The 20,408-nt window shown below is 41.3% G+C and overlaps 1 protein-coding gene across 2 annotated transcripts; it reads left to right on the forward strand.

Moving 5' to 3' along the window:
* Positions 1-6,945: 6,945 nt before the first annotated feature.
* LOC120032941 (protein phosphatase 1 regulatory subunit 12C-like) lies at positions 6,946-19,101 on the forward strand. Of its 2 annotated transcripts, none has more exons than XM_038979215.1 (20): positions 6,946-7,258; positions 7,819-7,993; positions 8,104-8,234; positions 8,521-8,639; positions 8,928-9,087; positions 9,297-9,441; positions 9,802-9,876; positions 10,195-10,274; positions 12,066-12,175; positions 12,342-12,406; positions 12,660-12,790; positions 13,717-13,804; positions 13,932-14,049; positions 15,185-15,294; positions 15,836-15,900; positions 15,989-16,028; positions 16,278-16,382; positions 16,823-16,873; positions 17,063-17,113; positions 17,589-19,101. In XM_038979215.1, exons 1-20 carry the CDS (start codon positions 7,035-7,037, stop codon positions 17,673-17,675), a joined length of 2,130 nt encoding a protein of 709 aa, XP_038835143.1. In that variant the 5' UTR covers positions 6,946-7,034; the 3' UTR covers positions 17,676-19,101. The 2 variants fall into 2 exon arrangements, with proteins under 2 accessions (XP_038835143.1, XP_038835142.1); XM_038979214.1 differs by having other exon boundaries at positions 12,657-12,790; positions 17,589-18,682.
* Positions 19,102-20,408: the final 1,307 nt, after the last annotated feature.

The raw sequence follows: 20,408 nt of genomic DNA on the forward strand, positions 1-20,408 counted from the left end.
TGTTTTATTTTTATTAAATAATTTGTACACATTTTAAATGGCTTTTACAGATTGGATGTTTCACAAGAAAAAGTACTTTTATTCATGGTTGTTTCTATTAGTTTTAACAACACGTACTTTAACAAACTTAAATGTAATATTCAAATGCTGTGTTTTATGCTTTTATGCCATTTTATGTGTATAAAATGTTGAACAAAAATATGAGCTGTTTTTAAAGGAAATGCAATTTAAAAAAATAAACTGTATAACTACAACCAGTTAGCAAGTCAGAAATGTCCGTTTCCAAATTCCGACTAATACGTGTATGTTAAAGGTTAGGATACTTTTAGCTCTCAAACTGTAGTCTCAAACACAGTTATCAGCCATTAGCTTCGCCCATGACTGCCTCGTGAACTACAACCCTGAACTACAACTACAACCCTGCCTCGTGAACTACAACCCTGACGCTGTGATTTAACGTTTAGAAACGTCAATAATCATAGCTTGCGATAAGGATTTCGAAACATATGACCCTTATCTTTCATCAGTGAGAAAGAATCATTCAAATAAGATACATACTGTAGTTTTGCATAGATCAATACAGCTATGGGTGACTCCATCCAACGAAACTACACTTCCCAAGTTACGCTTACACACAGGTGTTCGCAGTGGTGTAAAGTACTTAAGTAAAAATACTTTAAAGTACTACTTAAGTCGTTTTTTTCTGTACTTTACTATTTATATTTTTGGCAACTTTTACTTTACTATATTCCTAAAGAATATATTGTACTTTTTACATTTTTCATTTTGAATGCTTAGCAGGGCAGGAAAATGGTCCAATTTACGCACTTATCAAAAGAACATCCCTGGTCATCCCGACTGTCTCTGATCTGACAGACTCACTAAACACAAATGCTTTGTTTGTAAATGATATCTGTAAATGAAGCCATGGTTTACAGGCAACATCCACACTGAGCTAAAGTGTAGAGCTGCCGCTTTCAAGGAGCGGGACTCTAACCCGGAAGCTTATAAGAAATCCCGCTATGCCCTCCGACGAACCATCAAACAGGCAAAGAGTCAATACAGGACTAAGATCGAATCGTACTACACCGGTTCCGACGCTTGTCGGATGTGGCAGGGCTTGCAAACTATTACAGACTACAAAGGGAAGCACAGCCAAGAGCTGACCAGTGACACAAGCCTACCAGATGAGCTAAATTACTTTGTGTACTCCGAGCATGCGCTGTCATGCGCTGTCTTCACTGACATTTTCAACCTCTCCCTGTCTTAGTCTGTAATACCAACATGTTTCAAGCAGACGACCATAGTCCATGTGGCCAAGAACACTAAGGTAACCTGCCTAAATGACTACCGACCCATAGCACGTGCTTTGAAAGACTGGTCATGGCTCACATGAACACCATTATCCCAGACCCACAACAAATCCCCCCCCCCCCACAGAAGACGCCCTTGTCCAATGACTTATGTGTAATGTCTGGAACTGAGATTCATGAACAAGGGCTAGGTTACTCTGAACTACAGCTGTTTGCATCCTATTGCACCTGTTGCATCAAAAGCCTGTTTGCGTCCTCAAATGGCACCTATGATGTGCTAATCAACTGAAGACTATTTTAGAGACTTGCAAAAATGCATTTTTGATACAAAAAGAGTCTGTTGTACAGTAGTCATTTTGTGTGCAGAGATTATCCATTGTAATAACATTTGGTCCACAGCAATGGTTGTGTATAACAGTAGTTCTCAAACCTTTTGGAGTTACTGTATCTCCATCACATTTTGATCCAAAATACCCCCTCATGTGCAAGTTCTTACGCATCTCAGGACCTACCGCAACAAATGTTATAGTAATGTTTACAATTTGTGTACCTAAACACTATTCAACAATACACTAAATCAAATATCCAAATGAAATTATTAATATGGATATACAATAGGCTACAGAGGAATGTTTATTTACCACCAAATTAACCAACAAAAGTAACAATGTTCCTCTTTTCTTTGATTTATTGATTGTTTAGGACATTCAAAGCCAACAACGCCACCAGAAAATTGGAATTTGCTCCTTTGCTCATGTTGTAATGTTTACAGGCTAAGCAAAGAATGTGAAAATCAGTCACATTGAGTTACAGCTTTGAAAAAAGTATTAGTCTTCTTGTTTTTTCATGTTTTTTTTTTAACCAGACAATCTGAGCAACGTAAAAGTCCTGAGAGACATTTCAAGTTTGGGATGTCAAAGTCAAACTAAAATAATTCTAATACAAAAAGTAATGTTAATTTACAGATGTATATATTTTTTAATAATTCCGTTAGAATACTTTTCATTCAGACAAAGATCTTCACCGACATGTCAATTTAATTTAAGAGTGCCCCTTATTGGCCCCAAAGCCTTAAAACAAAGCCTTAAAAGTTGCAATCTTACTTCTGGAACTATAAGTCATTCTAAAGCACAGCAGATGTCACTTTCCTAAATGCAAAGTGGTGGTTTGGTTTCGGACATACTCACCTGAGTGTAGTGCAATATGCAGTTTTCTGATAAGAAGTGAAAGGGATGTGGGGCTGCCTTAAACCTACAACTTATAACACTGCACAATCGTTTATCAGACAACTCTTGCGCAGCACTGCGCAGACGGGACGCTCCCGACCACATCCCGTAGCTTCACTAGAGATGGAAGAGCAAGCAAAACATCTCACTCGCTCCTTTTTTTTCTGTTTCATATGCTGTATAGTCAATTAACTAGCTGAGCAGACCAGACCGTCTTGGCACTCCGGCACCATTGTAAAAAATATTTTGGAAGCTATAGAAATGAATTTATACATTTGTTTTGCCACGTTTATTCTATTACAGACTCCTTAATGCATACTTTTAAATTATATTATCTGAGCTACATACATGTAATTTTGTCCTTGAACCATTTAATTCAAATACTGTAGAATTCAATTCATTCCTATGGAGGACTGCTTCTTCTGAGGAGTGCCAATATGGCTGACCGGTGCTTTCAAAGCCTCTCATTGTCCAATACATAGCAACAGCAATCCAGGGTTTATATACAGACCTAACTGCTAATGCCACGTTCAAAACAACTGGGAACTCAGAAATATCAGACTTCCAACTTCAGCGTGTTCAAGACAACTGGGAACTTGCGAGAAAAAAAACTAGCTCTGACTGGGGAAAATCATTTTGAACAGTGATTCAACTCGGAATTCCAACTCGAGAACTCTGGCCTCTTTCTCGAGCCCCGACTTTCTGACCTGAAGATCACTGACGTCATGATTTCACCTTGTACTTTTCAGAGTTCCCAGTTGTCTTGAACGCACCATAATGCATTGGTCTACCACAGTATGAGTCATAATACCCATAAAACCTAGCGGTCAAACACAGAAATGGTTACAATTATTTTTCCACCATTCATTCATAAATAAAGGTTACATAACCTTGCCCATACTAATGATCTGCTGTCCAGAGGGTAACAGCAAACAGCGTTTTCCCGCAGTAAACACACTCTTGACTCGAGAGGATGAATCAGTCCATCTCTGAAATCTCAAAAATCCAGACTAAAATAATCCAGCTAGCTAGAGTAGCTACAAGTCAAGTAGTACTTGAAGTAGGCTACCCACCCCTCACCCACAGACACAAACAAACATTATCAAGAACGCCTAGCCATAGCTTCCCCAAGTTTGCTGCCAAGCTAGACGGTTTATAAAAGCCAAAGAAAGAAACTTGTTTTTCTGAATTTCTCATGCATTTAAATGGCTATGCAAATAGACTGCTATTAGCCATCTAGCCAGGCTAATGTTGCTAACTAACTAACCATGAGCTACCTAGCTAGATAACAGGCATTTTCAATTAAAAACTTGCCCAAGACAATTCGCAGAATTGTCAATTTAAACAACTTTAGCTAATTTATGAATTACTAAATTTAGCTAACATTACACAGTTAATCCAGAGATTCTTACCTTTGCCTCGATCCTGCAGTCTCATCCAGATCATCATGGCCCTGGTGAGATGTGAAGCTTGAGACAGACGTTTGTGGTTCTGTATGATAGTCACATTAGCAGATAATTAGCGTTTCATTTTTGGCGACAGAATCAAGACTATGTGAATGCATGTGCCACTCCCAATAAATAAATACTGTGCCTTTGAAGATTTGTCTCTGGTTATGAAACTATAACACACGCAGGACATCTAAACAAAGTCAATTCTGGATGTCAATAGATTTTTAGATTCAGTCTCATCAATGACAACATTCTAGAACTGAATTATCACTCATCTAAGTCTGGTATCCGAGGCAATCTGATTAATGATTTTACAGTGCATTCGGAAAATATTCAGACCCCTTGATTTTTTTACACATTTTGTGTATCACATTTATCACTTATATCACATTTACATAAGTATTCAGACCCTTTACTCAGTACTTTGTTGAAATACCTTTGGCAACGATTACAGTCTCGAGTCTTCTTGAGTTTGATACAAGCTTGGCACACCTGTATTTGGGGAGTTTCTCCCATTCTTCTCTGCAGATCCTCTCAAGCTCTGTCAGGTTGGATGGGGAGCGTCGCTGCACAGCTATTTTCAGGTCTCTCCAGAGCGGCTTGATCGGATTCAAGTCTGGGCTCTGGCTAGGCCACTCAAGGACATTGAGACTTGTCCCAAAGCCACTCCTGCGCTGTCTTGGCCGTGTGCTTTGGGTCGTTGTCCTGTTGGAAGGTGAGCCGTCGACCCAGTCTGAGGTCCTGAGCACTCTGAAGCAGGTTTTCATGATGGATCTCTCTGTACTTTGTTCCGTTCATCTTTCCCTCAATCCTGACTAGTCTCCCAGTCCCTGCCGCTGAAAAACATCCCCACAGCATGATGCTGCCACCACCATACTTCACCGTAGAGATGGTGCCAGGTTTCCTCCAGACGTGACGCTTGGCATTCAGGCCAAAGAGTTCAATCTTGGTTTCATCATACCAGAGAATCTTGTTTCTCGTGGTCAGAGTCTTTAGGTGCCTTTTGGCAAACTCCAAGCGGGCTGTCATGTGCCTTTTACTGAGGAGTGGCTTCAGTCTAGCCATTCTACTATAAAGGCGTGATTGGTGGAGTGCTGCAGAGATGGTTGTCCTTCTGGAAGGTTCTCCCATCTCCACAGAGGAACTCTAGAGCTCTGTCAGAGTGACCATCAGGTTCTTGGTCAGCCCTTCTCTCCCGATTGCTCAGTTTGGCTGGGGAGCCAGCTCTAGGAAGAGTCTTGGTGGTTCCAAACTTCTTCCATTTACAAATGATGGAGGCCACTGTGTTCTCAGGGACCTTCCAATGCTGTAGAAATTTGTTGGTACCCTTCCCCAGATCTGTGCCTTGACACAATCCTGTCTTGTAGCTCTACTGACAAACCTCATGGCTTGGTTTTTGCTCTGACATGCACTGTCAACTGTGGGACCTTATATAGACAGGTGTGTGCCTTTCCAATTAATTGAATTTACCACAGGTGGACTCCAATCAAGTTGTAGAAACATTTCAAGGATGATCAATGGAAACAGGATGGACCTGAGATACATTGAGTCTCTTAGCAAAGGGTCTGAATACTTATGTAAACAAGGTATTTCAGTTTTTTTATGTTAAAAAAATGTGCACAAATTTCTAGAAACCTGTTTTCGATTTGTCATTATGGGGTATTGTGTGTTAATTGATGAGGAAAAACATTAATTGAATCATTTTTAGAATAAAGCTGTAATGTAACAAAATGTGGAAAAAGTCAAGGGGTCTGAATACTTTCCAAATGCACTGTATAATTGATTAAGTGGCTCTTTCCGTGTGGAATGTTGACAGCAGTATAAAACATATTGTATTGCTAAGATGCTCAAACTTAACTCACCTACACAGATTAAACTCTATCCCTCATGGCCCTGACCAAACCGGTAAATTGCCCCTCACTCTGGCTGGCTGTACTTCTCCACATGGCCAGACTTATAGTGGTTTTCTCCCCTTTTAATGCTCTTATGCTTATCCTTGAAAAATGCCATAAGGTCTGAAATAGACATCAACGTCGAGATACTGTACAAATAATTATCTAGGCATTGTAATACAAGAATATGTTCTGATCTACTGCTCTGCTAACTAGCTAGATAAAGTGTAGTCAGTGGCTAACTAAGACAGAGAAAGAGGATGGAAGAAGTTCAACACTTTATTAAATTAATTTAAATACAGCACATGTATTCATCATGGATTGGGCACAGGTCTCTGATTGCGCTTGCTGAGGTCTTCTCTGTTGTGAATTAGCATTTTGAATTTGTGAGAGTATATTGAGGCAAATATATTGATACAACTCACCTTGAGTTTAACGGTTATCAAAACGTCACAGCAAGGTACGCCTACACCAAACACACACACTGTCTTAAAGTGTTTGCAAAATTCATGATGGGGAAAAATGTATGAAACCATTTACATGTTTTACCGCTAGGTTTTATGGGTATTATGACCTGTCCACTGTGGCGGACTATTGGGGAAAACAGACAGGGTTGGCTTAGATTGTTGACAACATGTAAACTATATTTTGTCTCCAATGTTTATTGAAAACATAAATACATTTGCACAATGAGCACTTGTCTCTCAAATACATAGTTACATTGTTCGTTAGTTAGCTAGTACATTTTAGTCACATTAGCATAGACATTGCATCAGTCAAAACACCTCAACACGAGACATTGTATCAAGAAGAAGATTAAACTAGCTGAAATGAGCCACCTACGATGCCCCAGATGGCAGCTTCTTCTCATTGTTGCTATCTGGCCAACCAGAATCACAACAACACACTGAATTCTGCCCCCATTGAAGCGTACGCATCGTTTTCGTTGTCAGCTAACCTACTCCATAAGTAGACCGGAACTGTGACATATTTTTTCAATGGTTAACGGCCTGAGTGGGACATCTTCATTTTATGCACCATCTTTGGCTTCACACCCAGTGCTTTGAATAAGGAAGTGAAACTATACACATGGAGGGTGTGTCTTTTCTATCGAATATATATTTTATTGAATAAAGTCCTCGTCGCATAATAATGGGGGACACAGCAAAGGATAAACGGCAAGAACAATTGAAGCGCTGGTCCGGTTCTAGCACCGACAGAGAACCGGCTGTGCCCAGGCGAAGGTGGCGGGGCGATGTCGAGGATGCAGGCTGCTCGGAGGCCGTAAACAACGCCGTTTCAAAGGACCATTCTCAGGATGTGGAGGGAAGCGGATCGACCACCGGGGAAGCCAATAGTCTTCTACTCAAACGAAGGTACTGTATTGTCAGATTGATGCATTACTAGCTAATTAGCCAGCTAGCTAGGTTATCGCTAGCTAACTAGTACTAATACTATACCGGATGCTATTCAGGAATGCTGTGCGTGGGCTAGGCACTTGCTAGTTAGCTTTGCTGATACTTGAATGTTTATCTCGCTAACTATCTATGTCTGCAATCACAACAATGGCACATGCATACATACATTGTCTACTGTCTAGTAACGTTAGTAGATTTAGAACAGTTCTCTACACCATTCGACAGGATATGTAGCTAACACACCCACATTGGCTGGCTAGTCATTTTTGGAAAGTTATCAGGCAGTTAACTATGTTTCTGGCTGACTAGTTAAGTTAGCTAACTACATATCTAGTTAGCTACAGTCCACCACTGTTGTTGACAACCACTGGGTTTAACATGGACTATTTGGAGGAGGGGAATATGACCAGCCTTTCATGTATGCAAATAATGAGGTTTGAATAGCTGCCATGGAGTGCTGGTAAAATATTCACTTTAATAACCTGAGTAATGTCACTAAATGATGACCTCTACTGTAGGAGGCGAGTGCGGTTTGATACTGCTGCAGAGTTCCTGGCAGCTTGTGCCAGTGGTGACACAGATGAGGCCCAAGAGATGCTGAAAGATGCAAAAGAGTCAGAAGGCAAGAATGGAGACTATCAGGGAGAGGTTGTGAATTGTGCCAATGCTGACGGAATCACAGCTCTTCACCAGGTAAGGACTTGTGGTAAATGAGTAGAATGTAGTGTCTGTGTATTGACTCTACAACCTATAGTCATACTGGAGCAATGCATATCATCACCCTCTCTCCTCATTCACTGTAGGCTTGTATAGATGGCAGCATGGAGGTGATGGTCTTTCTCCTGGCTCAGGGTGCCAACATAAACCAGGTGGACAGTGAGGGCTGGACTCCGCTGCATGTGGCAGCCACCTGTGGGAACCTGGAGATCACTGAGTATGTACAGTACAGTATATCACTTCAACATCAGGCAATAGAATAGGGACTACCTATGAAAGCTTTCTACATTCCTCTGTTATAGTGTTGGGCAGTCGTTGCAATTGAGTTAACCTGATTTTGTAGCCTAAGCCTCCCTGTGCCAATGTTTCTCCATTCAACAAGGCTGTATTGTTGTCTGGTACAGCAGGGCCTGTAAAGCTGGTCAAGTGCTTTTTGTTTACTCTTAATTATGTGGCCTGTTTCTCAGTTGTGGATGGTTTCAAACTCTCTTTCTATATCTCAGTTTCCTTTTGCAGCAGGGTGCGTCTCTCACTGCTGTGAACTGCGATGGCGACGTCCCCCTAGACATAGCTGAAGACGAGGCCACTGAGTCGCTCCTGCACCAATACACAGTGAGACAAGGTGAGTACGGTGCTACCAACATGGGGACGGAACAAAGGAGAGATTCAGGGTGATAAGTGTTGTGGTGTCTGATTTATAAAGACTTACTTAGGTACTGAGAAGGAAGGGAAGCCAGGGCACACTCTTAGCCAATTTTTGGCTTGTGATGCTGTCAACGTTTCATATCGGGCTAAACAAGAATAAGGCTCTCCCTTTTTCAATGTAGTTGAGAGAGGAAGAAGCTTCTTGACTACCACTTTTTACACGTTCTTGTTGAGTTGTTGGTTATACATTTCATTCCTGTCTCAGGTGTGGACGTGGAGGCAGCTAAGCGGGTGGAAGAGGAGCAGATCATGAAAGACGCCAGAGCCTGGCTGACAGAGGGGCCTCCCTCAGAACTACGGCACCCCAAAACTGGGGCCACTCCCCTGCACGTGGCTGCAGCCAAGGGCTACCTAGAAGCCATCAAGTGAGTGTCCATGACCGTGTCCCAATTCTCTCAATAAACCTATTTTTCTTGTCTCTCCCTCACAGCCACTCTGACAAGCTCAATAACTCTTGAGTTTATGGGAAAACAGGGCATTGTTAAAAAACAAACAGACAAAATGAATGAACTCAATTGCATAGGCTTTCTGCTTTGCTCTCTGTGCTAAACCACTCTGTGTTGTTGTGGTTCAGACTGCTATGCCAGTGTGGTCTGGACGTGTCAGAGATGGACTGTGATGGCTGGACGCCTCTCCACGCAGCGTCACACTGGGGGCAGGGAGATGCCTGCAGGATACTGGCTGAACAGCTCTGCGACATGGAGGTTTGCAGCAATGGGGTGAGACAGACAGACTAGAGCCATACACATGTATCCTGGAGGAGCTGTAGGAGGACAGGCTTATTGTAATGACTGGAATGGAATTAATGGAACGGAGTCAAATGTGGTTTCTATATGTTTGATACCGTTCCATTTATTCTATTCCAGCCAATTCCAATGAGCCCGTCCTCCTCAAGACATTACTCAATGTCCCTCGAAATATTGCCGACTGCTTGTATACCAGGTCTCTGTAGTATTTGTTACTACTTTTTGAAATGCTAGGCTAATGTAGCTTCGTCATGTGGTAGGAAGTGTGATGCCACGTACTGTCTTGCTGCTTCCTTTGTGCTCTATTTTCATTGTGTAATGTCAACCCTGCAGGGTCAGACTCCGTTTGATGTCGCTGATGAGAGTGTTGTGTCACTGCTGGAGGAGCTGTCACAGAAACAAGCCAATGTGAGACTTCCCTTTTTTTTGTCACTGTTCATGTGTGCAAAATATTTCTGTAGATGGCCAATACAAAACTGCCTGATTGTGAAATATTAATTGTAGATTTCACATCTTTTTGGAATAGTATCATTTGACTTTTTGCCATATTTGCCATCTAATATTGGGCTGTTCTGCAAAAGGCAGTCTTCCAATGTTTCTCTTACTGATGAGTGATGCTGTCATGACTCTTGCTACTATATTTGCCTTGCAATATTATTATTATGTGTGTTATCAATATGACAGTGGTCATATTTCTGTCACTGATGACCGAGTGTCCCTTCACAGTGGCGTAATGAGCAGTCCATCATGGACAGACAGAACCCTGCAGGCTCTACTGCTGCAAAAGCTGATAGCAAACGACGGAGGTCAGGATATGCCTTATTACTACTGCATCTCATTACAAACAACAGATATGCCTTATTACTACTGCATCTCATTACAAACAACAGATATGCCTTATTACTACTGCATCTCATTACAAACAAGGGATATGCCTTATTACTACTGCATCTCATTACAAACAACAGATATGCCTTATTACTACTGCATCTCATTACAAACAAGGGATATGCCTTATTACTACTGCATCTCATTACAAACAAGGGATATGCCTTATTACTACTGCATCTCATTACAAACAAGGGATATGCCTTATTACTACTGCATCTCATTACAAACAACAGATATGCCTTATTACTACTGCATCTCATTACAAACAAGGGATATGCCTTATTACTACTGCATCTCATTACAAACAAGGGATATGCCTTATTACTACTGCATCTCATTACAAACAACGGATATGCCTTATTACTACTGCATCTCATTACAAACAACGGATATGCCTTATTACTACTGTATCTCATTACAAACAAGGGATATGCCTTATTACTACTGCATCTCATTACAAACAACAGATATGCCTTATTACTACTGCATCTCATTACAAACAAGGGATATGCCTTATTACTACTGCATCTCATTACAAACAACAGATATGCCTTATTACTACTGCATCTCATTACAAACAACAGATATGCCTTATTACTACTGCATCTCATTACAAACAAGGGATATGCCTTATTACTACTGCATCTCATTACAAACAAGGGATATGCCTTATTACTACTGCATCTCATTACAAACAACGGATATGCCTTATTACTACTGCATCTCATTACAAACAACAGATATGCCTTATTACTACTGTATCTCATTACAAACAACAGATATGCCTTATTACTACTGCATCTCATTACAAACAACGGATATGCCTTATTACTACTGCATCTCATTACAAACAACGGATATGCCTTATTACTACTGTATCTCATTACAAACAAGGGATATGCCTTATTACTACTGCATCTCATTACAAACAACAGATATGCCTTATTACTACTGCATCTCATTACAAACAACAGATATGCCTTATTACTACTGTATCTCATTACAAACAACAGATATGCCTTATTACTACTGCATCTCATTACAAACAAGGGATATGCCTTATTACTACTGCATCTGATAACAAACAACGGATATGCCTTATTACTACTGCATCTCATTACAAACAACAGATATGCCTTATTACTACTGCATCTCATTACAAACAACAGATATGCCTTATTACTACTGCATCTCATTACAAACAACGGAGGTCAGTATATGCCTTATTATTACTGCATCTTATTTTCTATAGTTTATTTTCCTCTTCTGATCTGTAGTATTTAATTTGCGGTTAGACTGTAGTTGGAGTAAATGTGGTGGGCTTGGCCTCAAGTATCACATTTATTTATTTATTATTTTCATGCAGAAAGATGGTTTTGTCTTCATAAGACATTTCGATGAGATTCAATTGGATAGTTCTTCATTGACTGATGTTATTTTACAAAGATGGCTGACTATGAAAAAGGCATCTTCCTTGTAAATAATAGCAGGGATTGTGTTGGACAGTGTCAGAACTGGATGCGTTCCTCCACTGAATTTCATGGCTACATTCCGATCATTATCTCCTCCCATGTATGCACCAATCCAAAGCTTTTCAATGCACGGAGGGGAGTGAACGAGAGCACACTTTGGGAGAAGGGTAAATAATCAGAATGCAGCCTATTTCTGTGAAATGCTGATAATAATCATCTCTGTGTGTGTTTCAGGACCTCGGTGTGCAGGATGAGCAGTAAGGAAAAGATGAACGTGCAGGACCAGTCTAAAGAGAGGAGGTCTGAAGGCCTGGAGCTCAGTGAGGAGAAAGAGAGCAGCCCTGGTATATAATATGTCTGGTCTCACACATACACACACAGACATATCTGCTTTCATGAAGACGTATTGAAGTACATGTTCACATTTTAAAATGCTCTGGTCAAGTGGTATGGCAATTTTGAGTACCCAGTCATGAATACCCACTGACCAGAGTACACGTCCTGTCTTAGAAAGCTCCACTCTATCCAGTCCAGATACAGAGAGTGCCACCTCCACCGTCAGCCCTGCTGAGAAGGTAAGACATGTCTCAATGTATCTTATGCTGTACTGTCGATGTTGTGTAGTCTACCTGGGTCCGTCGGGCTTTACACACTTAGTTATTCGTTATTTTCGTATCTTCGCTGTTGATGTTCACAAAATGTCCTTTCCGTTTGAACGTCAAGAAAAATGTGAATCATCAGACTAGCAACAATGAATCAATTAGTGTCAAGAGGAGTGTTATTATTTCCCTGTATTAATGTGGTCCTGTCTTGCCTGTGGTCCAGCAGGTTCCAGAGGAGAAGGATGTGGAGGAGCGGGACCAGGACAGAGCCAGTCGTACAGCCCGGGTCCAGCCCACCCCCCAGAGGAAAGACCCCCTGGCTGATAGTCCCAACAACACCAACCCAGACAGACGGAAGTAAGAGCCACACGACACAGTAAACACACATTTAAAGCTTAGTGGCCTGGCACAACTATAGGACAAATGACTGAATAGTTGGTGTAGCAGGAGGCAGGGCGTGGCACATAAAAAGGAAGGGGTGATGAGAGCTAATGAATGAAAGACACTCAAGACAGGCTGTTGTTAAAGCGCTGTCAATGTGTTTTAGTAGAGGAGTGTGTCTCTTCTGCTGTAAATTAAGTGGATGTGCTTTTATGGAGCTGTGTGGGTGGGTTCTTTTGGAGCATAATGAATCTAAGGGTTCTAATGGGGCTGTGTGGGTGGGTTCTTTTGGAGCATAATGAATCTAAGGGTTCTAATGGGGCTGTGTGGGTGGGTTCTTTTGGAGCATAATGAATCTAAGGGTTCTAATGGGGCTGTGTGGATGTGTTCTTCGAACCAGCGACCTTTCGGCTACTGACCCACCGCTCTTGTTAGTCTTGATCCCCCGCTGGAGTTTATAGTTTACCCATTACCCACTTTTTTTACCACTACATCACTGATGTTAATACAGAATCGTAAGTAATGTGCTAATATTTCATGTGACTGTGATGATACGATCATCTGTGTGCTCCATTGATGTGTGTTTGTGCGGAGCTTGATTAGTTCATGCCTCATAATGCCTCGCCACGTAATGCCCCAAAACGCTTTGTAGTTTGAAAAAACAGATATCTATGTAAAGAGTTGATTGTTTTATGCAATTCATCATTACAACTGACTGAACTGTCGCTGATGCAACGTGTCAGTATGAATCATTTCTCATATTTCCCCCCTTTCACTGAAACTCCAACCCTGGTTACGGCTCTGAATCTATGGGTTCTAATGGAGCGGTGTGGATGGGTTCTTTTTTGGAGCATTGTGAATCTAAGGGTTCTAATGGAACGGTGTGGATGTTTGCCCCTCAGGTTCCAGGCCCCGGTAAGAGACGAGGAGTCTGAGTCTCAGAGGAAGGCACGATCACGCCTCATGCGCCAGTCTCGCCGCTCCACACAGGTACTGGCCACTATAAACCATCTCTTTACGTCTCTTACAGAGGACTTCAAATGGATCTTGTCACCATAACTGACCACCTTTCAGCATAAATAATAAACATGATTTTTTTGCTTGTTTCCTGTGACAGGGTGTGACGCTCACTGACTTGAAGGAGGCAGAGAAGAGCGTAGCCAAACCGGCTGATTCACCACCTAGCAACATCCTGCATGTCAGCCCTATAGTCACCATAACACCTACTGAGAGAGGTGAGTGGGACTGTGGTGGGAAAATGAGCTGTTTTCATTTATTAATAGTAATGCCATTCAGGAAGACAGGATTATGAATCCTAGTTTTAAAAGTATTTTAGTGTCATGAAAACATCAAGTTGGCAATATCAGATGCATGCCCTAGCCTTGCCTTAGTGTCTGTTAAAGGCTCAAATTTGCAACCAAAACTCGTATTTGCGACCGTTTGACTTGGCAGTGCAACACACATTTTTAATTGGATGCTAGGGTGCCAGTGATTTTAATCGTTTTTTCTCCTGGGCACGTTACTTTTTGGTTCACAATTTACACCCTCCAATTTCAAAAAATAAATAAATGTTCCCAGATCTCAAGTGTTTTCCCAATGTGGTTTAAGCATTGTTGTGGTCTGAGAACATCAAATTTGAGCAGTTTTTCAACCAAAAAAGGTGACTTTTGCATGTGAAAAACTAAAACATATATTTTTTAGGGCCCTACAATCGCTAGCAAGAACACCCTTTTTGAGATTGCTCTAAGATGATTTTTTTTTATGGAGGGTAGGTCATTATAGACCAGAGCTCTCAGACCCTGTTCCAGGAGCTTTTAATTTCAGCCCCATTTGTAATTTTCCTGATTCAACTTATCAAGCAGCTAATTATTAGAATCATGTGCTCTAGATTAGTGTTGGTGCGAAAACCTACAGGACGGTAGCTCTCCAGGAACAGGGTTGGAGAGCCCTGCTGTTGGCTACTTACTCAGCCTGCAAATTAAACATAACATTTTAATTGTTGCACGCATCATCTGCTTTCCTTGGCCAGCATTCTTTTCATTCAGGCCAGTAACTTTCAGTTGGCATTGGCCCAGTGTGCCACTGGCAAATTCATCTGAATGTCAAACACTGCAATGGCATGCAAATGTTAAAGATGGCTAGTCATTATTAGCCTGGTTCTGTATGGAATGCAGGCACATTATGAGACACAGGTCAGGTCATTATTGGCACGCAGCGGCAAAACAATTGGTGCGACCATATCACGTGCTGGTGCCGTCAACTGAAAAAGTTGGTAGCGCCAGTGCCACCGGTGGAAAAAGTTAGTTTCGAGCCGTGCTGTTGAATGCCTTTGTGATCTAGAAATGCCATTCTGTTCCTATTGTATTGTAGACACTGACACAGTGAAGGAGGTCGGGTCCGAGGGAGAGACGCGGCTAGGAGTGAGGGACCGACGGAAGGGAAGGCGAGAGAGACGCTCCACCGGGGTGGTTCAGCTAGGGGTAAGCGGAGGAACCCCTTCATACATATTCATAGTATTCGTGCGAGAGCTTTTGAAGTTTTTTTTTGTTCAAATCGTTTGACCATTTCCTCTTTGTATAAACTGATTGAACTTTAATTTGAATATCAGTATCACTCTTTCTTGTCCACATCCAACATGTCACAAGTACAAAATAAATGTTATGTCCTACAAAGTCAAAGAGGAAATGACACAGTATTTCGTAACCTCATACTCAGAACAGGAACTCCATACCGACCTGAAATGTTCTCTTTTTTTCCTCTTTTTCAGTTGTGTAATTGCGGCATTTCTGTATTTTGACTGCTTTATAATGTAGGCCTGGAAGATAGGACACCCCCCCCCCCCCCCCCCCCACACACAAAATGTTGCAATCTGATTATTTGTCACAAAAGTGGTCTTGTATTACAATACCTGTTAAAATATTAGTGGTCCATGTCAAACATACCATTGTCAACGTGGTGTTTGTTACAATGTTCATTATACACTGTATCTGTATATATATATATATATATTTTTTTTACAAGAATGAACATTTGGATGCAATGGATGAAGCCCAACAGGATGAAAACCACCGTCATAGTTCACCCAGGTAAGTGGTTTTTCATTTCTATACTACAGTATACTGAATTACTAAACCTCTTTTTATATTGATGAAATCATGTACTCCATATTTGCAGTGAGCCTCAGTTGGGAGATTCCTCACCAGACTACAAGATGGTATGGTATTGTTGACAACTCCCAGTGATTTTAAATATACACATTCTTCAGGCACTTGAAAGATGGAAGCTAAGGTTTTAATAAGTGAGAGAAAAACATGAGGGGGAATGAATGGATGCAGCTGACTAGCTGGGAAATAGGAGTTTAAACCACTTCAACTGAATCTATTTAGAACTGCAGTGGCTCGGCTATATCCAGGCTGTTGTCCTCTGCCTTTTGACCAAATCCCCGTTTGGTGTCGCCCCCTAGCTGTACAGGTCGGTGCTGCAGGAGAACGGCCTGCTCAAAGACGAGCTGCAGGAGACGGCGCTGCTGCTCAGCCAGAGCAAAGTGGAGCTGGAGAGACTCCGACAGGTGAGGATATGATCCTGTCTGGATGTTGATGGCCATGGGTCAAGATCCATGGTGTATAGCAAAGCCCTGTGCCATGACTCTTCCTTGTCTTCTCTCGCTCATAACTCCAGGTAGGGAACTACAGATAAGTCTGGATATGATTATCAGGTATTCCATTTCAATATATCAGATCCACGTAGCAGTGGAAAGGAGGGAGACGAAGAGTACTGGGACACTGTCAGTCTTGCCAGGGAGGCGGGACCTGATGGTGTTCTGTGTCCGACTCTTGACAGTGTGAAGGGAAGTTACATTGTGTAAGACAAACAATACACAGTATTGTAGGAACACAGATGGATTCCAGATTATAGCACACAGAATGTGTCGGCATTATACCGCTCGGCTTCTGTGTTGAGCTGTGCATGTCAATGACTGGCCCTGTCGTTTCTGTGTCTCCATTGCAGAGTCAAGAGAGCAGCACAGAGAGGCCGGCCCTGCTGGAACTGGAGAGATTTGTGAGTCCCCTCTTAAACTGTCTGTATTCATGTTTAGGGTCCATTTCACTTTTAGCTTCCCAATTCAGGAAATGATTTATTTATTGGATCAATGGAGGTCAAATGGAATATAACCTAATGTCATTAGCCATAAAGGCTGCATACCTATGTGGGAGTGAGTTATAACATCAGTGTCTGTTTTACTCGCAGGAGAAGAGAGCACTCCAGAGAAAAGCAGTGGAACTGGAGGATGAGCTGAAGGTATAAGGGAATTGTTCCGTCACCGGGGCTAGCCTATTTAACTCATATTTTGTCTGTTCAGACTTGAATTAACCTGCATAATTATTAGCATTGATTATGTGCTTAGGGATCCTACTAACTACCCAAAACACTAACCATAAGCTACCCCAAACTATTCAACAACCCAAAACAACCTAAAAAAACAACAACATACTACCCCAAAGAATAAACTATCAAAAACATTAACCACATAAAAGTACTCAAACCAACTCCAAATTACACAAACACTAATGAATCTACCCCAAACACTATGTAAAAAAAAAAAAAAGTGTTCTGAGAATATGGTTTTATTCTGTACCGTTCGTTCTACATTGCATTATCTGTAACATACAATAACCAATAGATTTCCATCAACCGATCATGATGATAAAGATAATACTTTTTTTTTTTTTTTTTCTAATATTGTTTGTCTTCCCTTGTTATCGTGTATTTCCAGGTGCTGGTGGATCTCAGAGCAGACAACCAGAGGCTAAAGGACGAGAATGCCGCTCTCATCCGTGTCATCAGCAAACTTTCCAAATGAGCCTCCTCTCCCAAACCTCTATACGGAGAAAAGTGTTAAAGGTTCCTGTCTCTTGCCCAACTCACAAGGCACATACCGGGAACAAAACCCAGCATAAAACAAACTGCGTTCTGCTCTGATGGAAGACCAACGATGCATTTGTTCAATTACATTTTTGGATTTATAACTGGAAAGAATAGTTTTTGCAGGGTTCTTATTCGCCTTTGGTTTGGTTCATTACTCGATCTACTGTATAACAAGCTGAACTGCACCTATGGATTCACAGGGTACTGTACGGTGTTCCTGTTCAAATTCTTAAAGTTGATATTTTTTAGTTTTTTTGACCTAAGTATTTTGTGCTTTGCTTCTGCATTACCTTGTTTAAGGATACATGTGTTTTTAAGATCTATTTTAATAACCATGCAAAGTGCACGCTTACGATAACAACATGATTTTACTTCAGAGTACATACCACTAGACACCTAAACAGGACTGGGGGGGGCGATGCCAACGCCAGGTGCTTCAGTTCTGAGGAGAGGCGGAGAAGGTTGTTACTAGGTTTTGACATGCATATTCCACAAAAATGTGCCAAAAACACACACCCCATTTACGGCTTGTTTGGCATGTTGTTTGGGGGAAAGGTGAAGTGATTGGTTTGTCTCTCTCAGGACGAGTCTGGGTCAATACTGTACTTGAGCTGACTACTGTTAAAGTTGGACCAAACTATATGTGCATGTTAAAAAAATTTGAATGTATATTTATGTGTATATTTATGTACAGGGGCCCTCTCCTCATCCAGTGACGTAGTAATGGTCTCTTTTATTTAGAAAAGGATGGAGATGCTGGGTGCTCATACTGTGACGGAGACCTGTTAGTTAGTAGACTGCAAGATGGGTCAAGTCTTTTGAATGTTTACTGCGTTTTTTTTAAATGCATGCCAAATTGTATTTTGACAATGTGCCTTTCTATATATATTTGTAATTAATATTTACACAACGTCAAAAATAAAATACAGTATGGTAAATTAAGCTCACCATCTTGCCCCCCCTACAGTTCCTGTGAGGTGAAGAGAATAAAACTCATGATCAACACCTTACCTAATGGAGACATTAGGGAAGCACTCACTGCATATGGAAGTCGATGCTCATTTTATTTATATTGTGCTTTTCATTAAAGGTCCAATGCAGCTGTTTTTATCTCAATATCAAATCAATTTTGGGAAACAATAAAGTACCTTAGTGTGATTGTTTTCAATTAAAATGGTTAAAAAGAAACAGCTTATCAAAGAGCGATAATCAAGCAAGAATTTTGCTAGGACTGTCTGGGAGTGATCTGAGTGGGGAGGGGGCAACTGAAAACTAAAGGTTTAGAACTCTCTTATTGGTCTATTAACTCATTTAACCACCTGGTGATGTCATCAGGCAGGCCAAAACTCCATCCCACCAAAACAGGCTGAAATTTTAGGCGGTCTTTTCAAACAGCTCTGACACTAAAAAGGCATTATCATAATTTCACAGTATTATTCCAACCTCAGTGTGGAAATATAACACGGGGAAATAATGTTTTTGACTGCACTGGACTTTTCAAGATGAATCTTAGTAGGTAAAAAGAAAAAGTCAAGACCAAGATACATTAATAATTACATCACAATCAGTAATGACTCCACAGCTGAGTTCTGAGTTTCCACTTGCAAGTGTATCATTTTACAATAGACAACATCCACTAGATCAAGGCTCCCCAACCCTGTTCCTGGAGAGCTACTGTCCTGTAGGTTTTCACTCCAACCCTAATCTAGCGTACCTGATTCTAATAATTAGCTAGTTGATAAGCTCAATCAGGTTAGTTACAACTGGGGAAAACCTACAGGCGGGTAGCTCTCTTGGAACAAGGTCGGAGAGTCCTGCACTAGATCGACATATCCACTTTCATAAAGTAGTCACATATCCACTATACGGCTTCACATGGAATTAAGCATTTAGAGCTGACTTTTATAAAAACTGTTGCTTGAATCTGTTACCAAATCAAAGTTCTTAACTAAAGTAACTGTTCGTGTGATCATTTGAAATAAATAACAAATAAAGTTTCTTATAATACCCTTTGGTCCTTTCATTTATATCATGGTACTACTATGGTACTTTCACTTATACCATGCAAATGTACCATGGTTTTAGCCTTGAAGTATGATGGTATACCATGATACTGCACAAACTGTCAGAATTTCTGCAAAAACTGTCAGAAACTCTCTCAGGGAAGCTCATCTGCGTGGCTCGTCCTCACCAGGGTCTTGACATGACTGCAGTTCGGCTTCATAACCGACTTCAGTGGGCGAATGCTCAGCTTCGATGGCTGCACGCTAGAGAAGTATACTCTTCATGGATGAATCCTGGTTTCAAATGTACCGGGCAGATGGCAGTCAGCGTGTAGGGCGTTGTCTGAACGAGTGGTTTGCTGATGTCAACAGAGTGCCCCATGGTGGTGGTGGAGTTGTGGAATAGGCAGGCATAAGCTACGAACAGAGAAAACAATTGCATTTTATTGATGGCAATTTGAATGCACAGAGATACCATGACGAGATCCTGAGACCCATTGTTGTGCCATTCATCCTCCACCATCACCTTGTGTTTCAGCATGATAATGTCGCAAGGATCTGTAGACAATTCCTGGAAGCTGAAAATGTCCTAGTTCTTCCATGGCCTGCAAACTCACCAGACATGTCACCCATTGAGCATGTTTGGGGTGCTCTGGATTGACGTG

The sequence above is a fragment of the Salvelinus namaycush genome, chromosome 39 (assembly GCF_016432855.1).
Source record: "Salvelinus namaycush isolate Seneca chromosome 39, SaNama_1.0, whole genome shotgun sequence".
Classification (NCBI taxonomy): domain Eukaryota; kingdom Metazoa; phylum Chordata; class Actinopteri; order Salmoniformes; family Salmonidae; genus Salvelinus; species Salvelinus namaycush.

Coding starts and splice junctions, on each gene's coding strand:
- LOC120032941 (XM_038979214.1), top strand. CDS start 7,035: ATGGGGGACACAGCAAAGGATAAACGGCAAGAACAATTGAAGCGCTGG. Junction 15,901..15,988: donor CACCGTCATAGTTCACCCAG/GTAAGTGGTTTT, acceptor CCATATTTGCAG/TGAGCCTCAGTTGGGAGATT. Junction 16,874..17,062: donor TGCTGGAACTGGAGAGATTT/GTGAGTCCCCTC, acceptor TTTTACTCGCAG/GAGAAGAGAGCACTCCAGAG.